The sequence below is a fragment of the Prionailurus viverrinus genome, chromosome C2 (assembly GCF_022837055.1).
Source record: "Prionailurus viverrinus isolate Anna chromosome C2, UM_Priviv_1.0, whole genome shotgun sequence".
In the NCBI taxonomy this organism is placed as follows: Eukaryota; Metazoa; Chordata; class Mammalia; order Carnivora; family Felidae; genus Prionailurus; species Prionailurus viverrinus.
This window is the reverse complement of record NC_062569.1, coordinates 2,212,621-2,234,604: the sequence shown is the minus strand read 5'-3', so window position 1 is coordinate 2,234,604 and position 21,984 is coordinate 2,212,621. Positions and strand designations below refer to the sequence as shown.

At 50.3% G+C, this 21,984-nt stretch overlaps 1 protein-coding gene across 8 annotated transcripts in view; it reads right to left on the bottom strand.

Moving 5' to 3' along the window:
* Window positions 1-21,984, bottom strand: part of GLB1 (galactosidase beta 1) — a 120,039-nt gene that overhangs the window by 33,642 nt on the left and 64,413 nt on the right. For 6 of the 8 annotated variants that reach the window (XR_007155820.1, XR_007155822.1, XR_007155819.1 and 3 more), the window contains exons 14-15: window positions 20,509-20,640; window positions 18,588-18,845 (exon numbers count right to left, since the gene is read on the bottom strand). Coding sequence is in view for 2 of the 8 variants with exons in the window: in XM_047876060.1 (XP_047732016.1) it covers window positions 1,267-1,536; window positions 18,588-18,845; window positions 20,509-20,640 (660 nt within the window). In the remaining 6 variants the exon portion in view is untranslated. Of the gene's footprint in view, window positions 1-962; window positions 1,537-1,665; window positions 2,504-18,587; window positions 18,846-20,508; window positions 20,641-21,984 lie in introns of those variants that run through there. The other 2 variants (XM_047876060.1, XM_047876061.1) reach the window with 2 other exon arrangements.

Here is a 21,984-nt window from a genome sequence, read left to right as displayed (position 1 = left end):
AGGACACGATCATGGAGATGTATTGCAGATGAGCATCAGAAGTCTTTCCTTTCTTCCTCCCTTGACAGATGGCGCATCTTTTCTGTAAAGGACTTAAAACTCGGGTGGGCAAAAGGAAAAAGCGAACTCTTTCTCAAACGCTTACCACCCCGGTATGATCGATGAACGTTTTGGTTTATGTTGTTCCGATTCTTTCCCGGGGGAACACGAGCATGCGTTGGTGTGGGACGTGTGCAGAGGGTGCCTAGAAGCTGGCACCAGGCTACGCGGCTTCAGACCCTGTCTCTACCACCGTTTACAGCTGTGTGGCTGGGCAAACCGGGGAAGGTGATGGCACATTCCTTGGTCCTTGTGAGGGGCGAGCGCATTAAGTATGCTCAGAACCAGACATGGAATAGGTCTAGGGCTCAACCCATGAGAGCTACTGCCCCACGGCAGGACACGCCTGTTCTGGAAGGCCGTGATCTGTGTACGTGCACAGCACGCACGCTCATGCGTATGTGTGTCTGTGACGTGTGGTCAGGCCTGTGTCGTGTGCGTATGTGCAGTTGTTTTGTCTAAACACACAGAATGGGACCAAACTTAAGGTAATCCGCTTTCTTCGCCCACCATACCACGAGAGCGTTTTCATGTACGGACCTACGTCCCATTTTCGTGGCTACGTGATATCCTACTGCGCAGGGGTGCCCTACTATGTACCCTCTCCAGCTGCTGAGGCTTCAGGTTGTTCGCACAATGGTTTTGAGCTGCACTGATGGGCTACCTCGTTGACATCACAGAAACACAAAAGGAAGTCAAACGAGGATCAGAGAAGCAGCAGTCCAGTAGATCAAACCAAGACTATTTTCCATTCCTTTGAACCGCAAGTTAGTGAAGTGGCTTATTCGACCCACTCAAGTCTAGTTATGATTTAAATCAGAACCTATAATTTAATACCTGCTCAACATTAAAAACAGTTAACGTCATTTGAATAAAATTTTATTTAACAAAAAGACAACATGATTCTTTCAAAATAAAAATCAGGAACACCTTTTAAGCTTCAATTTCGACTGTGCGGACTCATCGTGCGTGACCGTGTGGCCACCCTCATCACGCGTCCCCTGTGGCCCCTGCCAGCCACCGCGAGGCTGCCCGGAAAACCCCAGGAGAAAACACCCGTGCTTAATCTATTTTCCAATAGGACTTTCCAGGGAATGTTGGCATTACGCGAGGGATACGGGAGGTATGTGCAAGGCTGAAACTCCAAAGGGTCACAGTGTTTAGCCATCAGACACGGTCCAATCCCGAGTCTCGATCAGACAGGTCTGGCAGGGGATGACTGGAGGTGGGAGTAGCACTGATGAGCGGCCTGTCCACAAACTCCACGGTGCACAGTTCCGGGCCATTGTCATCACAGGGCGCGCGCTCCAGTTCCAGCACCATGATGGTGTTTGGGGCTGACGTTACCAGGATGTGCCGTGGCACAAACAAAGTCACCTGGGGGCCCCGCCCTGGCCAATATCGACCAAGGTTAAAGCCATTAATCCACACCTGACCCTGCAGAGACAGAAATATAAGAAAAGTGGTATAAGAAAGTGGTCCAGGTTCATTCTTCTGCATGTCGCTGTCCAGTTTTCCCAGCACCGTTTGCTGAAGAGACTGTCTTTATTCCATTGGATATTCTTTCCTGCTTTGTCAAGGATTAGTTGGCCATACGTTTGTGGGTCCATTTCTGGGTTCTCTATCCTGTTCCATTGGTCTGATTGTCTGTTCTTGTGCCAGACCCATACCGTCTAGATGGTTACAGTTTTGTAATAAGCGTCCGACTCTTGATTTTGGCTCGGGTCATGATCTCACGGTTTCATGAGTTCAAGCCCCATATCGGGCTCTGTGTTGACCCTGCAGAACCTGCTGGGGATTCTTTCTCTCTCTGCCCCTCCCCTGTTCGCACTCAAAATAAATCAACTTAAAAAAATTATTAAAAAAAAAAAAGAAGCAAAGGGGCATTTGGGTGTGTCTACAGAGACCCCCTGCATGGGCTAGGGTTTGCTCATAGAGTAGGACTTAACGGTTGGCTGAATAAATGGAACATTCTATCACAGAGGAAGAGAGAGAGGGAAAGAGGGGAGAGCAAGAGAGGGAGAGAGAGGGAGAATGAATGTATGGGAGATGAAGGAGCCACCTTGGAGGAGGTACGGCCGTGGCGTCACCTGCCGAGCCCCGACCCCCCACGTGCTGTGGCTGCTCACCTCAAATTACTCCGTTGCCCACTTTGGGGAATTTTCAGCCTCCAGGTGTCCCCTTTATCCTCACTCTGTCTGAATTTCCTACCCGGGTTCAAATCTCAGTCCTGCTCCTTCCTGGCTGCCCGAGCTCGGGCAGGTGCCGCTCACACTGGTGACCGGGGACAGTGGGAGGCAGCAGGCGCTGTCTGGCGGTCAGCACGGCGGCTGGCGCCGGGGCCGAGCCCAGGGAGGGATGGCGCTCCTCCCGCTACCGTAAAAAGATCTTGGCTTTCACATGCCTGCAAAAGGAGGCCAGTGATTGAAAACCACCCGTCTGTTGGGTTAAGTCATTTAGAGAAAGGATGACAGTTTTACAGTTCTCAGAATATTTTACTCTTGTTTTCACCGCAGGACGCGCTATCTCGATCCTTCCTATGAGGCATACGCAACGACAGCTTTATCGGGTTTTTATCAGGGTAAGATCTGCCGGTGCCTTGTTTTTGCAGTAGTAGAGAAGAGCAGCACTTTACTTTCGAGGCCGAGGAGGAGACGGGTTCAAGGGCAGAGCGGTGGGAGGGCGGTGAGAGCACACGGGCGTCACAATCTGTCCCGGCAGAGGCCACGCCGGCTCCCGGCTCAGTGACGAGGTGGACGACTGCAGGTCCGGTCCATTCTCCCACCCACGGTTTCCTTTCCTGAGAATCCAAGGGACCGCCCCTCACGTCTCTGGTGCCGGACGGACGTGTTTGCCTGAAAGCCGGCAACGGTTTCCCTGGATGCCCTTTGCCAGCGGGTTCTGGGCTAAAGCTGAGGCTGGGCACGTGGAAGGGACTGCTCCTGGGGTGTGATGTCACAGAGACACCGGACTGATGGAACCAGGGGCGCCTGCGGGTGAGCCTGTCCCGTGCCCAGCTCGTCTTCCTAAATGCTGCCCCACAGACCAATAGTGCAGTGGCCTCACCGGGCAACAGTCCCTAAGACCTGCTTGGGAGCTCCCCACAGCACCACTCGGGCAGCAAGACTTGCTCCCGAGAGCCTGGAGGGGCCGGCCTGACCAGGGGACAGGGCTGCTCAGTGTGTCTGCCCCTGACCCCCCGGCCCCTCCCCCGACTTCCGCTTTCCTGGCTCATCCCACGCGGGGGTGAGGTCCCGCTCCTCCTAGGAAATAGTGGCCCCACAGTCTACACTGTGACACACAGACACAATCCCAACTGTCGCTCCCAGGTGCTCATCAAAGTGGACATGACTTTGCTGCTTCCTTAATTCTGGACACAGCACAATCTGCTCCGGCTTTTCTTTCCTCCCCCAAATGACTACCTGTGGCCTGTTGCGGGGCCTTCCGCTCCCCTATGAACTCTGCCTCCTGCCTCACCCAGACGACCCTCCGCTTTCCGGGGACTGTGCCCTGCATCTTCCGTCTGACTTTCCTTTACACCTTTCGTGGTCTTGGTTAATTCTCAAAAGCTATGAATTTCTCCAATACAAAATTTCCCTCCACTCTCAGCTCCTAAAAGAATAGGCATTAAATGAAGTTTAAGGTGGTTTGGTTGCCCTTCCTGGAGAGGAATCAAGACCTTGGAAAGAACAGACAGACAATTTGCAAAGAAAGGGCCATAGTCCCACAGCTCGGAAGGACCGCTGTTCAACAGAACTTTCTGCAACGTTACAGTGTTCTGTGCTGCCCAACCCAGCAGCTACGTGCACTCGGCCACGGCTGTTGAGCGCTTGAAATGGGGTAATGTGAAGGAGGGACCGAGTTTTCATTACTTTTCGTTAATTTAAACGTAAACGTCACGGCCACGTGTGGCTAGCCGTCTTCTAGACAAAGTCACAACCCATGCGGTCTCAGATTCCTGTAGGCTCCTCACAGGGCCCCCGACTCCCTTTATTAACTCTAGAACCCTTGCTCTGCACCATAGCAGAGCGAAAGCCAGAAATCAGACGCTTTTTGCGTGTTCTTGCCTCTGACCTTGACCCACGGCCCCCAGACAGCCTCCTGCCTGCTTCCTCCCCGCCCTGTCTGTGCCACTCACACCCGCACGGGACTCTTCTCCATCACTTGGACATGCCAAGCCGGTACCCCCACTGCGGCCACTGTTCTGGCTGCCTGACAGCTGTTCCCCCAGGCCCCCAACTTTCGGACCACAGAGATCTCAACCCCATCGTCACCTCCTCAGGGAGAAGAGCCGTGGCCACCCACGATACCGGGCCTTCCAGTCCGGGTCACCTACTGCCCCCTCGGTCTCTTCTTTTTACTCTAGTCATTGTCATTATTTGACATGGGTACCATTTGTCTGATTATCGGCTTATCAGCTATTTCCAGCATACGTTCTACAAAGGGAAGAAACTTCGTTCGTCTTGTTCGAAGCGAGACTGTCAGCACTCAGCGGTGATACTCAGTATATACCTAGCAGCACTCATTAGGGGAGACTGGCTGATAATTCTGCCTGAGACCAGATTCAACAACGAGGTGACACGGAGTCCTACTGAAAGGATATTCCATGCCCCTCTGCTCCCAGCTCAAGAGTTTTAGAGACTCTTGGTCACTGGAAGAGAGAGAAAATATTTGCATTTGTTTCTCCTCGATCAGCACTGTGATTTGTTCCTCAAAAATTACTCTAAAAGCATCAAATTTTTAAAAATTCTATGAAAAACTACACGCACTCTGATTACTGTTTTTCTTTAAAAAGTTATGCTGAAATTATTAGGGGCGGGGGGAGAGTACGCACATGTTGGTAAATGTGATGGTAAAAGTAGGCTCATTCTTAATACGGCGAGCCCCATCAGGGCCCAGCATTTGCAGAGCGAACCCCAGTGGCTTCTGGGGCTTTCTGGGGCTGTCCCAGCTAAAAGAGTTCCATGACAAAGTCTTTCTCTGACCATGGCTTGACCTCCGGTGGGCTGCCCCCTCTGCTATTGTCACCAAGGTGATGATCGTTCCCATAAATGTTAGGTTTCCGGAAATGTGTGACCTGCTTCTCTGTTAATCAGACAGATGTGTGTCTGTTTTAAATCCTCCAGACAGACACCGTCCTCTCCTAAGAACTTCAAGCAAAATGTCAATGCTGTTTTAAGTCACAGTTTCACATTTTTCGAACTTGCTTGGGAGTTCCTTCGAAATCAGCAAGCTCTGGTTGGACGCTGACTTTGTCCGACTCTGAGAGAAGTTTCTCAAGCTTAGAGGGCCGTCATGACACACAATTAACGAGCGGTTGTGATGCCAACATGGTAGAAAAGAAAGAGAATTTTTTAAAAAACGGTAAAAGAGCGAGGGGCTTGCTTAGATAAGATGGGAAAGAGACCTCGCACCGCACTTCACGAGGGAAAATTAATGCTCCGTTTCCTTCAGAGCCAAAGGGGTCAGAGCTGATGCAAATCACACCCCCTCACTTCCTCCGCGGTCTTGGGGTAATAAATACCTCTACGGTCTCTGTATTTTATGACAGATCCAACTAGAACTAAAGCCATGGAAATATAAATTAGCATAAAAGATGAATTACTTCCTCCTTTTATCCAGCCCCAGACATGAATTCCTTTCCTTCTCAGCCCCTGAAGTTCTACCATCGCGTGACCTTTTTAGGACCCTACCCGACAGTGGGCACCGTGCTCTGTCGCATACCTGGACCAGAGCTAAGAACCCGTGTGCAGAAACTGCCTCCCGGCAGCCATCCCACGCACGGCAAACTGCAGGAGACCCCCTTCAAGTCAGAGCGTATTTACTGCTGTGTACACGTAATTCTCACAAGTTTGTCACTACATTTTAAGACATTTTTAAATTTTATTTATTTATATTTTAAAGTAAGCTCTATGCCTGGGGCGCCTGGGTGGCTCAGTTGGTTAAGCGTCCGACTCTGGCTCAGGTCATGATCTCACAGTTCATGCGTTTGAACCCCACATCGGGCTCTGTGCTGACAGTTCAGTGCCTGGAGCCTGCTTTGGATTCTGTATCCCTCTCTCTCAAAAATAAATAAACAGTTAAAAAAAAAAAAAAAAAGTAAAAAAAAATAAAGTAAGCTCTAGGTCCAACATGGGGCTTGAACTCATGACCCCAAGACCAAGAGTTGCATGTGCTCTATGGACTCATAAGCCAGCCGGGTGTCTCGTTTTGTTGCTAAATTTATATATATATATATATATATATATATATATATATATATATATATATATATGGAAAGATTATCTTGTTTCCAAGCTCACAGGACTTGTGACTAGGAAGCAATGAATTAGGTTGGAAACAGTACTTTGTAGGGGGTAAAAACAACTGAAAATCAGGCCAAGAGTTAAAAAGCTTATCGGATTCAGAATGAAAGGAGGGTCAAGAGTGCTGAGACCTGTGGCAGGTTGCAGAAATGGCCACAGTTCTGTGCAGCTCCCCCTGTCGAGAGCCAGAATCTGTTCCTTCATTCCTCGGATCCAGCTGGTCTAGTGAACGCCCTGGCCAAAGAACATGGAAGAAGTGACTTGTGAATTCTGACCTGGGCCTTAGGAAGCCTTGCACACTGGAACCAGAAAAGACCCCGAATAGCCAAAGCAATCTTGGTGTCACAATCCTGGACTTCAAGCTGTATTACAAAGCTGTAACCACCAAGACAGTATGGTACTGGCACAAGAACAGACACTCAGATCAACGGAACAGAATAGAGAACCCAGAAATGGACCCACAAACGTATGGCCAACGGATCTTTGACAAAGCAGGAAAGAATATCCAATGGAATAAAGACAGTCTCTTCAGCAAGTGGTGCTGGGAAAACTGGACAGCGACATGCAGGAAAATGAACCTGGACCACTTTCTTACATCATACAGAAAAATAAACTCAAAATGATGAAAGACCTCAACGTAAGAAAGGAAGCCATCAAAATCCTCGAGGAGAAAGCAGGCAAAAACCTCTCTGATCTTGGCCGCAGCAACTTCTTACTCAACACGTCTCCGGAGGCAAAGGAAACCAAAGTAAAAATGAACTACTGGGACCTCATCAAAACAAAAAGCTTCTGCACAGCGAAGGGAACAATCAGCAAAACTAAAAAGCAACTGACGGAATGGGAGAAGATATTTGCAAACGACATATCAGATAAAGGGTTAGTATCCAAAATCTACAAAGAACTTATCAAACTCAACACCCAAAAAATAATCCAGTGAAGAAATGGGCAAGAGACAAGAATAGACACTTCTGCAAGGAAGACATCCAGATGGCCAACCGACACATGAAAAAATGCTCAACATCACTCATCATCAGGGAAACACAAATCAAAACCACAATGAGATACCACCTCACACCTGTCAGAATGACTAACATTAACAACTCAGACAACAACAGATGTTGGCGAGGATGCAGAGAAAGAGGATCTCTTTTGCACTGCTGGTGGGAATGCAAACCGGGGCAGTCACTCTGGAGAACAGTCTGCAGCTTCCTCAAAAAACTAAAAACTACCCTACGACCGAGCAATTGCACTACTAGGCATTTATCCAAAGGATCCAGGTGTGCTGTTTCGAAGGGACACGTGCACCCCCATGTTTATAGCAGCACTATCCACAATAGCCAAAGTCTGGAAAGAGCCCAAATGTCCATCGATGGATGAATGGATAAAGAAGATGGGGTATATATATATATATATATATATATATATATATATATACAATGGAGTATTACTTGGCAATCAAAAACAATGAAATCTTGCCATTGGCAACTACGTGGATGGAACTGGAGGGTATTACGCTAAGTGAAATTAGTCACAGAAAGACAAATATCATATGACTTCACTCATATGAGGGCTAAGGGAAGGGAAGCAAAAATAATACAAAAACAAGGAGGGGGACAAAACAGAAGAGACTCTTAAATATGGAAAACAAACAGAGGGTTACTGAGGGGTTGTGGGAGGGGGGGGATGGGCTGAATGGGTCAGGGGCACTAAGGAATCTACTCCTGAAATCACTGTTGCACTCTACGCTAGCCAACTTGGATGAAAATTAAAAAAATAAATTAAATTAAATGGCAAAAAAAAAAAAGAAGAAGAAGCCTTGCACACCGGCGTTCTTTCTGGGAACCGTGCCGGTCACTGTATGAATAAGCCTGGAATAGCTTGCCGGACGATGAGAGGGACGTGGCCCAATCTCCTCTGTCACCTCAGTGGACAGGCCGCCAAGGTCCAGGAGCATGGCCTCCTCGCTGACCGGAAGGGCGTGCATCCGTGAGCAGAACCGCCCAGCCTGCCCGCGCTCCAAAGGGTGAGCTAGAGGAACGGGCTGCTGCCCGAACGCCCGAGCCTCATTCTTTCTGCCTGGACCACTTCTCCTTCTCCGGCAGAAGAGCAGACATCAGGGCTGCTGAGGAGGAAGAGGCCTGTTTTGCCTCACGCAGCTCCAGCGCAGGCCACACTGGCGTCCGGACGTGGCTCTCTGGGTCCCCACAAATGCTGAGTGGGACCCGGGAACCTGGGTGTCGCCGGCACACGTGTGAGGACGACGCCCCTTGGCAGTGTCTGAAGGGGACCCGGGATCAGGTCCTGAGGACTGCAGCCTAGAAGCTGAAAGAGAAGCCCCGGGAAGAACAGACGGGGGAAGGAAACGGCAGAGGGCTTTCGGCGCCGAAGTCAGGGGAAGGGTTTCCAGGGAGGGAGTGGTTCCTCATGTCAGACGTCACCGGCCAGGACGGTAAGACAGACAGGTCCTGAGAAGCATTGGGGGGACATTGCAACGTGGGGGTGCTGATGGTGTTGGCAAGGACAGCTAGAGAGGAGTGTGGGGGCAGAAGGTGGTTCCTCCCCGTGGGGCTCCACTCCGGAGTGAGTTCTACCGACCGGGTCCTTTTCCCCACAGCTCCAAACCTGGGACAGGTACCCCACCTCTGCACTCCCACTACAGGCACTGAATACATACCTTTAACTTGCATTGCAACCCACTTCCGGATTTGCACAGATTTCTGCGTATAGACTCAAGACCGACAGGCCCTCTATAGGATGGCCATTAGGTCTAGAAACATGGAGACCAGTATTCGCACTGAATATAGCTTAGTTGGCTGCTTGGTTGCTTTATGTACTTGCATACTTACTTACTTATTTATTTTTACTATGTTCCAGACTTGACGGGCCACTTCCTCTTGGGATGAGGAGACGGTTAGGAACCACTAGACGCTGAATATGTCCAAAACAGAGCTTCTGATCCCCGCCCGCATCCACGCCGCCCTGCTCCAGCCTCCCCACCCCACAGCGTCCCCTCTGTCAGAAATTAACCACGCCCACCCCTCCCACTGCGCAGGCCTGACTCTGGCATCCTCCTTGACTCCTTTCTCTGGAACACCATGCCCGATCCTTCAGCAAACCTTGCCTTTTCTTTTCGGTACAAATCTTGCACTTCTCTGCCCCACCACCCAAGCTCACAGTTACTCGCAGGACTGCTATAATAGCTTAGCTTCCCATCAGGAATTTCTGCATAAGCTTTGCCCTCCTATAATCCAGTCTCACAGAGACATGAGCTTATAAACCAGGTCCATTCTTTCACTCTCTGCTTAACAGCCACCACTGGAATGACGAGAAGCCAAATTCACCACCCCCTGACTTGGGGCCACACTCTTCCCCCACACTCTCCCCTGGATCACAGGATCTTTTTCTCTGGGCCTTTGCACTCGCTGCTCCCTAGCTCTGGAACATTCCTCCTCTGGCTCTTCACATGGATAACTCGGTCTCAGCCTTCAGGTCTCACCCAACGGCCACCTCCTCCTAGAGGCACCTTTCACCACTCCTTACGTGGTGGTTTAAATATATGTCCATATATATTTTTTTTTCTTTTTTTTTGAGGGAGAGAGAGACAGACAGAGGGAGTGCAAGTGGGGGAGGAGCAGAGAGAGGGAGTGAGAGAGAATCCCAAGCAGGCTCCACACCCTCAGCATGGAACCCGACCAGGGCTTGAACTCACGAACTGCGAGATGGTGACCTGAGCCGAAATCAAGAGTTGGCTGCTTAACTAAGCCACCCAGATGCCCGTGTCCAAACATTCTTAACACTTCTCCCTTCAAAAGGCAGAATCTAATTCCTACCCTCCAATCAGGGACTGGACTCAATGACTCTCTTTTCACCAATGGAATGTGATGAAGGCAATGCTATGTGACTTCCAAGGCTAGGTTATAAAAAGGGTAGTTTCTGCCTGGCTCTCTCCCTCTGGGGAAAGCCAGTGCCACGGCATAAGGACACTCCAGCAACCTACAGAGAGGCCTGTGTGGGGAAGAACTAAGGCCTCCTGCCAACGGCCAACATCAACCTGGCAGCCGTGCAAGCCAGCCACCGTGGAAGGGTCCTTCTCAGCCAGTCAAGCCTTCAGGTGACGTGGCCCCGGCTGACAGCTCGACCATAACTTCGTCAGAGACCCCGATCCACAACCACCAGGCTGAGCCAGTCCCAAATTCCTGACCCACAGAAACTGGGAGAATAATACACGCGGACCACTGTTTAAGCCACCCAATGTTAGGGTAGAATTTGTTACATGGCAATAGGTAATTCTTATGCCATACAAGATAGCAACGTCTTTACTCCCATGCCTTACTTTCCGTCACATCATCATGTTTATTCTCTTCCCAATTGTTATCACTATCTGAAACGATGGCATTTATTTCTTAATTGCCCCTATTTCTACAAAGGTCTCAAGGTGATACCCAAATTCCTTGACACACGAGGCCACGAAACCACCTTTCCAAATGGGCTTCCGACCACTGCCTTCCCGGCTCCTTCTGGGGTGGTTTTGATGCCACCAACCAGTTCTCCAGTTCTCTGGACGCCAGATGCTTGTGCGACAACTCAATTATGACACCGTCTACCTAGAGCTGGGTCAGATCCCACAAGTTCAAAGGGCTCAGACCCACAAGACTGCCTTCACTTCAGATACCAGTTCCAAGTCTGGGGTCACCCATACTTCTGAACTACCAGCTCCAAATTGGGGGGTCCCCATGACCTCCTCCTCCTCAGGTTCAAGAATTTGCCAGAGCTGGTACACAGAACTCAGGAAAGCATTTTCCTCACGTCTGCCCTCTCCAGGCACACCTTCTAGCACCTGAATGGGTCCACCAGCCCAGAAGTTCTAGAGTTTTTACAGAGCTCCAGCTCCCAACCCCCACCCCAGAAGTCAGAGGTTGGGGTGTGGAACTCAAAGTTCCAGTCCTTGAATCATTTGGTCTTCCTGGCGGCTACGCCCCACCGGTACCAGAAAGACCAAATGATGAGGGTGCTGGAAATTTCAAAAGCAAGATGCAGAAACAATTTAAACCTACGAAGGGATTTTTGTCAGCCCTTTGCTAGAAATTCTTGGACTTTGTGATTTTTTTTTTTTTTTTTTACGTCTTGAGAAAGGGTACATTGGCCTCCAAAAAATAAAAAAGTTACTTTTAGTCAGTATTCTACTCTGATTCTTAGCTTTCAAAGCATAGTTCCGGTTGAGGAAAGTGGGCCATCATCCCCACCCTTCTCATCATCGCGCTGTTTTGCACCCCGACCTCCCGCGAGTGGCTGCACGGCGCAGGAAGGCTGCAGCGGGTGTCGGTAGGAGACTCGTGCACACCGAAGGAAGGGGAGACCAACTGCCCGGATCCAGTGCGCTGGCAGAACATGGCACTGGGATGGCACACGGTGACACGGCCGAGGCGCTGAAGAGCACTGCCCATCGGAGGGAGCCTGTGGTCAGATAAGAGTTCTGTGCAGACAAAACACTGGCCTGAGTCTCTCGGGCGCATCAAAACACGCCTGACTGCTTCCCACTGAAATCCCAGTTTGATGCTTGGGCACTTAACCAGAAAGCCACAACCAAATCAGAAGTGAGTTTTTGAATCTCGTGAATCAGCCTTATCAGTGACTTCGTTCACTAAATTAAGGCAGTTTCTTTACGGCAACCGAAGAGCACAGGCCCAGAGGCCGGAACAGGGCCTCTCCAGTCGGGGAGGGTCGAGGAGGGCTAGTGTATCCAGAGGCAGGGGCTTAGGAGTGGCTCGGGCTCCAGGTGTCATTCGGCGCCCCTCCCCCACCCTCACGTCTGCCCATCCTCCCCCAAGTCAGACCTCAGTGCCCCATGGGGGGGTGGGCTCTGTTTGTTCCGCATCGCGGATGGCTCAGAACCTCAGGGGCTGGCCTGGGAGCGTCCTCAGTAACAGGGGCCACTGCGCACGCCGGGAAGTATCAGAAAGCAGCATGCTCTGTTTTATGGGCATGTCCTCTGACCGTCGGACCCACACAACCCAGGTCCCCAAATCCTGCGGATGGACCTTCTTGCCTGCTTTACCGAGGTGTCCCTCACACACAATCCACTCACGTCAACTGCACAGTTTGGCGGCTGTGCGACCATCCCCACAGTCAACGTTAGAGTATTTTCATCCCTCCAAAAGGAAACCTCGTACTCTTTAGCATCCCTCCCCATCTCTCCCCCCACCCCCACCCCCGCCTCTCCCTCTCCCTCCTCTAGGCAACCACTGATTCTCTGTCTGTACACTTGCCTATTCTGGACATGTCACATAAATGGAATCTGCCATATGCATGGTTTGCGATTGGCTTCTTCCATTTAACACGCCGTCAGGGTCCGTCCGCGTTGTGACATACATGACTGCTTCATTTCTTTTTCCTGTCAAATAATCTTCCATTGTTCCATATATAACAAACATCTCGTCTATTCGTTCATCAGTGGATGGACATCTGGGCTTTTCCACCTTCTGGTCGATTCTGGATAATTCTGGAGGGTGCTGCTGTGAACATCTGTGCACTCGTTTTTGAGAGGACGTGCGCATTAGATGGCCTTGTGGGGTTCCAAACCCTCTGATGCATTTGTAAATACTGTATGTATATACACCTTCCAAACACGAAGGTGTAGAACGTCCACACGCGAAGAGCCCACGTGTACATGCTCAGCACAAGCTCCTCGCAGCCCTTCCAGATCCTGTACATCGCCACCTGCCTTTCCGTGCGGGCCTGCGAGTCAGACCTGGGGCTCAGGGAGCTGTTCTGTCGCCTACTTGTGCTCCTCACACAAGATCCTTAGCTCTCCTGACCCGCTCGTCTACAAGTTAGAGGTAATGACAGGACGTCCCACTACACCTACTCTTTTTTTTTTTAATGTTTTTAATTTTTTTGAGAGAGAGAGAGAGAGAGAGTAAGTGGGGGAGGGGCAGAGAGCGAGCGGGACAGAGGCTCTGAAGCAGGCTCTGTGCTGACAGCAGAGAGCCCAGTGTGGGGCTCGAACTCACAAACCGTGAGATCGTGACCTGAGCCGAAGCCGGACGCCCAACCGACTGAGCCCCCCAGGCGCCCCTACACCTGCTCTTGACGATTACATAGGCAGTGCCTCTAAAATGTTGAGCTCAACGCCTGGGTCAGGCACTCTTGGCTGTGACACCTTCATGACCTGGCCAAAGTGAACGCCCTGTGCCCACCAAAACGGTCTCCTGCTTTTCCATTTCTTCGCCTTTGCATCTACCACACTCCCGCTTGAAATCTCCCCCTCCACCACCCCGACAGAACTCCCCCTGGCTCTGGCGACGTGCCATCCATCTGTCGGATCGGCCTCCACCCGAGCCACCCAGCCCTTCTGAACATTCCTGTAAATGGACACGTTCTCTTTCTGCTCAGCACCTCCCGGAAGTTCTTTCTCTTAAAGCACTAAACTGGTGAGCAATGGTGTGCTTCTCATCTGCCTTGGCCCAGTACCCACGGCGCCCCGCCAAGCCCCCCATCGCCAACATGGCTGCCTGAGGGCCTACACTGTTCCCGTCTGCTCTCTTCCCAGGGGCTCAGCAACACGGGCACCTGTGTACCCTTTCACCTGAGGGCACTTACAGAGCAAGCAGGCCCCGGGGGGGCGGGCAGGATGGTGAATAAGCTGAGCACCTTTTACAAAACGCCCCTCCTGAAGCTTGTGACCCTGTGGGTGAAACCGAGGTGCCAGCCTCAGTGTGACGAGTCTGGGTGGGGCACAAGGGGGCTCAGCGGAGGGCGGGGCTGGTCCTTTCCTGGACTAAGGGTCTAAGAAGCTTTCTCAGAGGGGTTAATGCCAGTCTTGACAGATGAATACGTGATGGCAGGGTGGGCCGTGCGAGGGACTGAAAAAGCCTGAACAAAGGAGATATGTGACACATCAGGACACTGAGAGGGAGAAGGGGACAAGGAAGGAGGGAGGAAAGGAGGGAGCAAGGGAGGACGAACAAGCCTACTGGCTAAAGTGGGAAGATCCAGGGAGGGTTTTACTTTGTGTTTGGGTCCTAGAGCCTCCAGGTGTCACTTCTTGGCCACAACCTGGAAGGTGACGGAGAGACCAAAAGGCTGACAAAATGCAGTACGAGGAGATATGAGAACAGGATCCTGGTCCGGAGGAAGAAGGTAGGGAGGGGATTCAGAGCTGAGACTTCCTCCTAGGGCCACCGGGCAGGAAGTGAGGGTAGAGGCAGAGAGATAAGTCTGACAGGAAGCTGAGGGAACAAAGGAGTTACACCTGATAACAGACGAGGAGGGTGAGTGGGTGGGGGAGGAGGAAGGTGGCTTAGGGGAGAAGCGAAGGCTAGAAAGACCAGCTGGGGAAGGGGGAAGAGAGACCAAAGACTGCTGGGCAACGGGGGGCCTCCGGAGGCTGGAGAGAATGTGGGGATCCGGGGTCCTGATGAACGTGCTGGAGAGAACCCCCAGCAGTGCTCAGTCACTGGTGAACGAGCAAAGGTCAATGGCGGGCCCACTCAGAGTGGAGGATGAACAAGGAGATGGAGTGGAAGGTCAAGGGGGCCAGTGATTGAGGGCTTTAAAAAGAAGGATAGTGGTGAGTTTCAGGTCATCAAGAAGACCCAAGAGCAGGCTGGGGAGGCTTGAGAGTTTGGAGGATAGAAACATGTAGCAAGAGAGAGGATATTAAAGCTTAAAATTCTGGAGTGTGTTCACCACGATATACCATATGCCGGGTCATGAAACAAGTCTCAATGAACTTAAGAAGATTGTGAAACCCTCACTACAATTTAATTTGGGAACATTTCCATCGCCCCAAAAAGAACCCCCATATCTACTTGCAGTCACTCTCCATTCCCACCACCATTCCCTGCAGGCAACCAGCAACCTACTTTTTGTCTCTACAGATGTGCCTTTTCTAAACTGACTCCTACAATAGATGGTCTTTTATATCGGGCTGCTTTTACTTAGCATAATGTTTTTCAGATCCACCCACACTGGAGCTTGTATCAGTAGTCTGTTCTTTTCTACTGTCGAGCACTATTCCTTTGAATGGATATACCACGTTTCATTTATCCATTCACCAGTTGATGGACACTTGAATTTCCAGTTTGGGCTTATTACGAATTATGCTGCTCTGAATATTTTCATATAAGTCGTTGGGTAGACATAGGCTTTCATTTCTCTTGGGCATATACCTAGAAGTGGAACTCCTCAGTCCTATGGTAATTCTGCATTTAACCTTTGAAGAAATTTCCAAACCATGTTCCAAAGTGTTTGTATCATTTTACATTCCCACAAGTCACGTAGGAGGGTTCTCATTTCTCCACATCATTGCCAACATTTGTTACTCTCCATCTGTTATTATTATAGCCATTCTAGTGGGTGTCAAGTAATTTTTCACTGGATTTTGATTTGTACTTTTTTCTTTTAAGTTTATTATTTTGAGAGAGAGAGCACATATGCACATGTACCCCCACGAGCAGGGGAGGGGCAGGGAGAGAGAATCCCAAGAAGGCTCCACGCTGTTAGCATAGGGCCCGACATGGGGCTCAGTCTCACAATCGTGAGATCGTGACCTGAGCCAATATCAAGAGTCAGATGCTTCACCCACTGAACCATCCAGGTGCCCCTGATTTGTACTTTTCTAATGATTAATGGTGTTGAGCATTATGCATCTTTTCATGTACTTATCAACCATTTGTATAGCTCCTTTGGCAAAATTTTCAGTTTGTGACCGGGTTGTGTATCTTCTTATTACTGAGTTGTAAGAAGTCTTGATGTGTTCTAGATACGAGTCCTTTGCTAGGTACATGATTTGAAAATATTTTCTCCTAGTCTGTAGCTTGGATTTTCATTTCCTTAGTGATATCTTTTGAAGAGCAAACATTTTTAATTTTGATGAAATCCAATGTATCAGTTTCCCCCTTTAAGGATCACGCTTTAGGTGTCAAATCTAAAAAGTCTTTGCCTAATCCAAGGTCATAAAGACTTTTCTCTGTCTTCTAGAAATTGTATAGAGGAATTAAATTAGAAATCCATAAAAATAAGACATACTAAAAAAAAAAACCCACAAACAAAACATACGGGAATTAAATAACACATTTCTAAATAATCTACCAGTCCAAGAAGAGACAATTAGGTAAATTAGAAAATATTTTAAACAGAATGATGTATTTCCATAAACATTTAAAAGGCAAAAAATATAAGAGGGCATTTCTTAAATGTTGCGCGTATCATTTGCCCTCTTCTCTTTCAGCTATTTACATACTTTTCTTCTCCAGAGTCAAAACTCTCAGCAAGAACGTTTATATTCAAGTATCCTAATTTACGTCCAGGCGTTCGTTTCTTTGCCTTACGCTCCTCAGTAGCATGCGATGCAGCCTGTGGAGGCTTTGCTCCACTGGCAAATACTTCCCGGGGGTCCCACTGAGCTCCTCGTGGCTCAATCCAGTAGAAGAAGAGCTTCTGTCTTCCTCTTTCTTGTCTCCTCGGCAACACAAATGCCAGCTCTCCTCCTCACTCTCTGCCTGCCATGTTTGTGCCTCTCTGCTTCCTTCTCCACCCCTTCTCCTTAGAGGACCTCCTCCATCCCACGTCTTCAATGGCCATCCACACGCAGATGATCTCATGCATATATTCCCAGCCCGGGTCCCTCCTCTGACTTCACGCACAGGGCCCACAGTCCTCCGCCTGCACCTTCGCTCAGCTGTTCTCAAAGGCCTCTGCAACTCAATCTGTCCAAATCCAAACTCATGATCTCCCTCTCCCAGCCCAAGTTTTCTTTGGAAATCTTTTCTTTCAGTCAATGGTGCCATCCGCCCAGCCACCAGCCCGAAACCGAAGAGGCATCCAGGGTATATCCAATCCATCATTACATCTCATTGATTTAGTTTCACGTATCTCTCAGATAGTTGATATCCTCTCCATCTTAGCTAACACCATCCCTGTCTCTCCCCGGGACTACGGTCCAGCCACCTGGATAGCTTCCCCCAAATCCACAGGCACCCTCACTCAACCTGGGGTCAGAGAGGCTCGTCGCATCACAATCATGTCATGGCACTCTCCTGCTTCAAAGGCTCTCACCATAACGATGAGACATTAATGTGGTGTAACTGGCCTATTCCAATCTCATCTCTACCCACTTTCTAGTCTCTTCTCTGAACCACACTCCACCCCCAGACCATGTATTTGGGTCCTTTACTGGTTCCTTGCGCCCCTCATTTCCCCCCTAACCAACCACATGGCCTTTGCACATGCTATCTCTCCTGCCTGCAACATGTTTCCCTCCCCCTTTTGCCATGGCAATTCCCACTTATCCTCCGTATCTCTGTCACGCATCACTCCTACAGGGAACGCTTCCCTGACCTCCCTGACAAGGTCAAACACTCCAGTTATTACCAACTCCCATGTTTCTTTTTAGCACCCACTGCAGCTGCCATCTTGCCATTTCATTTGGGTGACTGTATGATTTGAGTCTGTCTCCCCAATTGGAGTGTAAGTTCCATGAGGGCAAGTCCCACAGTTGGTTTTGTTCATTGTTGCACCCTTCGTGCCCGGCACGAAGCTTGGGCACACAGTAGCCACTGGAAAATACTTGTTGAAGGCATAACTGAGTCATGGTAAGGTCATCCAGGGTGAAAATGGGACTGAAAGGAAGAAGACAACGGCGAAGGAAGACACGTGGATGGCTTCAAAGAATAAAGGTGGGGGGTGACCAGTCAGGAAAATGGCCAAGGAAGAGGTGAAGAACACAGAGCCAACGGTGGGCGCCCCCAGGGTGCAAGGCTGTATGAAAGTGGAGTGTTGTGGGGGTACAGAAGTAGGCATGGACAAAAGAAAAGCAAGTTCTCCCAGAGACCCACCCCCTGCCTGGGCCAAATTTTCTTCAAGAGAAACAGAAAGTGTCCCTCATAATCAGTATCCAAAGGGCTACGGTTTTTCTTAGGGGAAGCCGGAAAGCCATCACTTGCTAAAGGAAGTTGTCAGTCAGTGACAATGGGGCACACGGTACGCATTCCGGCTGGCCATCGAGTCCCCGAAGGTCTGCCAAGGTGCCACTACGGAGGACTGGGTAAACGAACACAGAAAGCTCTCTGCTCCCAAACTGTCACACAGCGTCTCATCAGCAGCTCTTTTTGGTTCTTTATCAGAAGCCGAAAAGCAGATCTTTGAGGCTCGAACTAAAATACTTTCCATGAAGACACGTACCTTGGTCCATCCAGAAAACTGGATAAAGGTGTCCTGGGGCAAGTCTGGGATCCCGCTGGGAATAGAGAAGTTCCCCGCGTAAAAGGCCGGGAGTGTGTAGTTGGACGAGTGGTGGGCAAAGGCTTTGTTATCCTGACGGCCACGGTTACGGCCATGCCAGCCTCCCAGATGGCTGCGCACTGCATCCTCGGTGTCCAGCGGGAAGATCATCCAGTCCGTGAGGACACTGGAACCGAGGGTCAGGTTAGAAATAAGACCCTGTAAAGGAGAAACAGTAATGAGCTGGGGTGGGAAGAAAAAGGCGTCAAGTGTCTCTGTGTCCCTACCCTGAATTCTTAGGGAAAGCAAACTGGGATATGAAACACCAACAGCAAATGAGACTCAAATGAGGTGCACACCGAAGTGGCATCTTGCCTGAGGCCAGAACTTTCGACCCCGTGCCCGCCATGTTGAGTGCTTGGTTCAAAGTCATCGCTGAATGGAAGGGATGATGGAATCTATGGAATGGGAGAATGCATGGAGTCAGGAATGCAGAAGGTGTAGTGGGGGAGGGGGGCAGACCCCGCCCCTTCATATAACCAGGAGCAAGTCTTGGCATTGAGCCCCTCAGCAGCACTCGGGGATGATCGCACCGAGTCCGTTCACCGGCTGGGGAACTCAGTGAGGCGGCGTAAACGAGAATACTTTGATATCTGGGAAAGGCTAGACACGAAGTGATGATAATGGTGACCCTCAGACCTGCATGCTGGAGTTGCTCTATTTGTCTAGCGGGTTAGCGGGCTGGGGCGTCCCTGGCCCCATCGAGGCCTATGCTCACGGCTTGCCTAGCTTCCTCTTCCCTGCCTTTTATGTGGCGAACTTCTCTCCATTCCCACTCAGGTCCCAAATTTCTCCCAGGCCACCTCTCGATACCCAGCCTCCACTGCCCACTTAGTAAATCCAATAAACATTGGCCAGGCAGCCACGTGCCAGGCTCTTTGCTGGGCACTACGGCCAGAGACTACACAAGAGTGCCTGTCACTGCAGGGGCCAACGTGGCCTGTGACAGCCAAGCAGGAAGGCCACTAGCCACAGCCTGAGCGCAAGGACTTTAACCGGGACATCTCTACTGGAGACAAAGGTGGCCCCTGCACGGTCATTCCCTAGGAGTGTAATTGCCCTGCCTCTGAGCCGCATCAACGGGGTCAGGAAACAGTCCCACACACCTGTTCTGGCCTAGGCCGAGTGATGCCATAAATCTTTCCATGGGGGCCTGCTGTCCTCTAGCAGATGAGAACTATCTGCGGGGAAGCCTGTATCTCAACATCCTTGCAGCTCGCGGAGCCTTGTGCAGAGCATGAGCCTAACAAGCGTTTGCCGAATCATGCTCTGAAATTGTTTTCCAAGGAAAAACGTTTGGGCCGGGGCTAGCCACCCGGACACAGAGGAACCAGCAGGGGTGAGAGGCCACGCACCGAGGGAAAAGGCTTCCTACGCCTCAAGGCTTCGTCACAGACGGTCCACACCCCGCAAACGGGGCCGACCAAAGGCTAGGCTGGCTTGGTTGGCCACGAAGCCCCTTTCGAGAGCTAGGTGGGCTTTTTTAAGCAAAGGAAGAGCTCGGTGGAGAGGCTTCCTCCTTCTTTCTACAGGATGACCGAACCCGAACACGAGGGAAGGGTTCTCTTTGCAAAGCTCAACTTTCTCATCCTGCAGAGGAGGGCAGGTCCTCAAAATACTCGAGCTTTGAAGTTGCAAAACAAATCACAGCAGGTTCAATCACCAAACTTGGCCAAGTGTGTGTGTTTTTAAAAACCGCTTCTACGTGAACAGGGCTGGAGGAGAAGAATGTACGTGCGAGAGTTTTTAAATGGCTTTACAAAGACTTCCTCGGGTGGCACAGACACAGTCCTATCGACCTCGACAGCGAGGCTGGTCCTACCTTGAAATCATTGATGTATCTGCCATAGTTCACACGCCCCATGTTCTCCACCAGAAGGTCCAGAGTGGCTCCGGCTTGCCCTGTTATGTTCAGAGTGATCACGTAACTTCGCTCCAGGACTCCCTGGGGCACCTGTGGGGTCGGAGTCCGGTGGGAATTAACTGAGGTGAGAAGGGCAACAGAGCTCGGCTGGCTCAGCCGTCACACTCATTTTCCTGCCTTGAGGTGTCACCAGACTCGGGAGACAGTGCTCTGCTGGCCCCTTTGCCAAGCCACCGGCCAGGTGGCCAAGTTCCTCCAAACACTGCTTCCAAAACAGGCAACCCACCAGGCACAGCTCAGAGCAAGGGAAGGTCTAGGCTGGCTTCCTTTGCTCTGGGATGTTTGCTGCACGTCTACTTTCTTCTTTTAATTTTTTATTACCTTTATTTATTTTTGAGAAACAGAGTGAGACGAAGCATGAGCAGGGGAGGGGCAGAGAGAGAAGGAGACACAGAATCCGAAGCAGGCTCCAGGCTCCGAGCAAGCGGTCACCACAGAGCCCGATGCGGGGCTCGAACCCACAAACTGTGAGATCACAACCTGAGCCGAAGTCGGATGCTCAACCGACCGAGCCACCCAGGCGTCCCTACTGCATGTCTACTTTTAATAGAAAGGGAACGGACCCGACAACTCCGGTGGGGGGATTCGTACTACGGGAGCCCCTCCGTGTTCTCACAGCACAAAAGGCAGTCATAAAAAGTGGCTTCTAAACAACGTGGAGAGATGAGACAAAAAATCAGATAAATGAGATAAAAATCAGAGAGTTAGGCGGAGTAGTCTCACCTCAAAATACCTGATAGGATGCATTAACCACGAAAATTATATAATAGAATGAGAACAAACAACTGAAGTTATACTGACTAGAATTCACGAAGACGACCCACCCCTAAACTGGAATTCAACACACAACGGCTGTCAGTATAGACACGGGCAACATACACATGGTGTCCTAGAAACGATCTCCCGTTGAAATGAAAGCCTTTGATCACAGCAGAATGGAAACATTTTAATTTAAAAATTTCTGAACAAATTTCCACGGTTAGAAAAATCTCTTCATGTGTTTTTTCACTTGATTATTCCAGTGGAAGGAATGGAAATCCTCTAATGTTTCTTCCCTGCGCTGTGAAACAAAGTTCTTTGTGTACTGTGGCTACGATTACCACGAACAATCCTTCTGCATAGAATTTCTCATGCAGGATGATGGCACAGAGTTAAACGAATCGCGGCTCCCGCGTGTTCAAAATGGGGCCTGTCCTCCAGGAGCAAAGGAGACATGGGTGACGTCCTGTGGTTGGCCAGAGAGGACGGCCTGGGCTGGGGAGACCAGGAAGGTTTCCACGAAGGGGGCTGGCTTGAGCACACCCTTCCAGGTGCAGGCAGAGGGAGCAGGGGTGAGGCCACATCAGCAAGCAAGGGCCACAGCTAAGGGACATC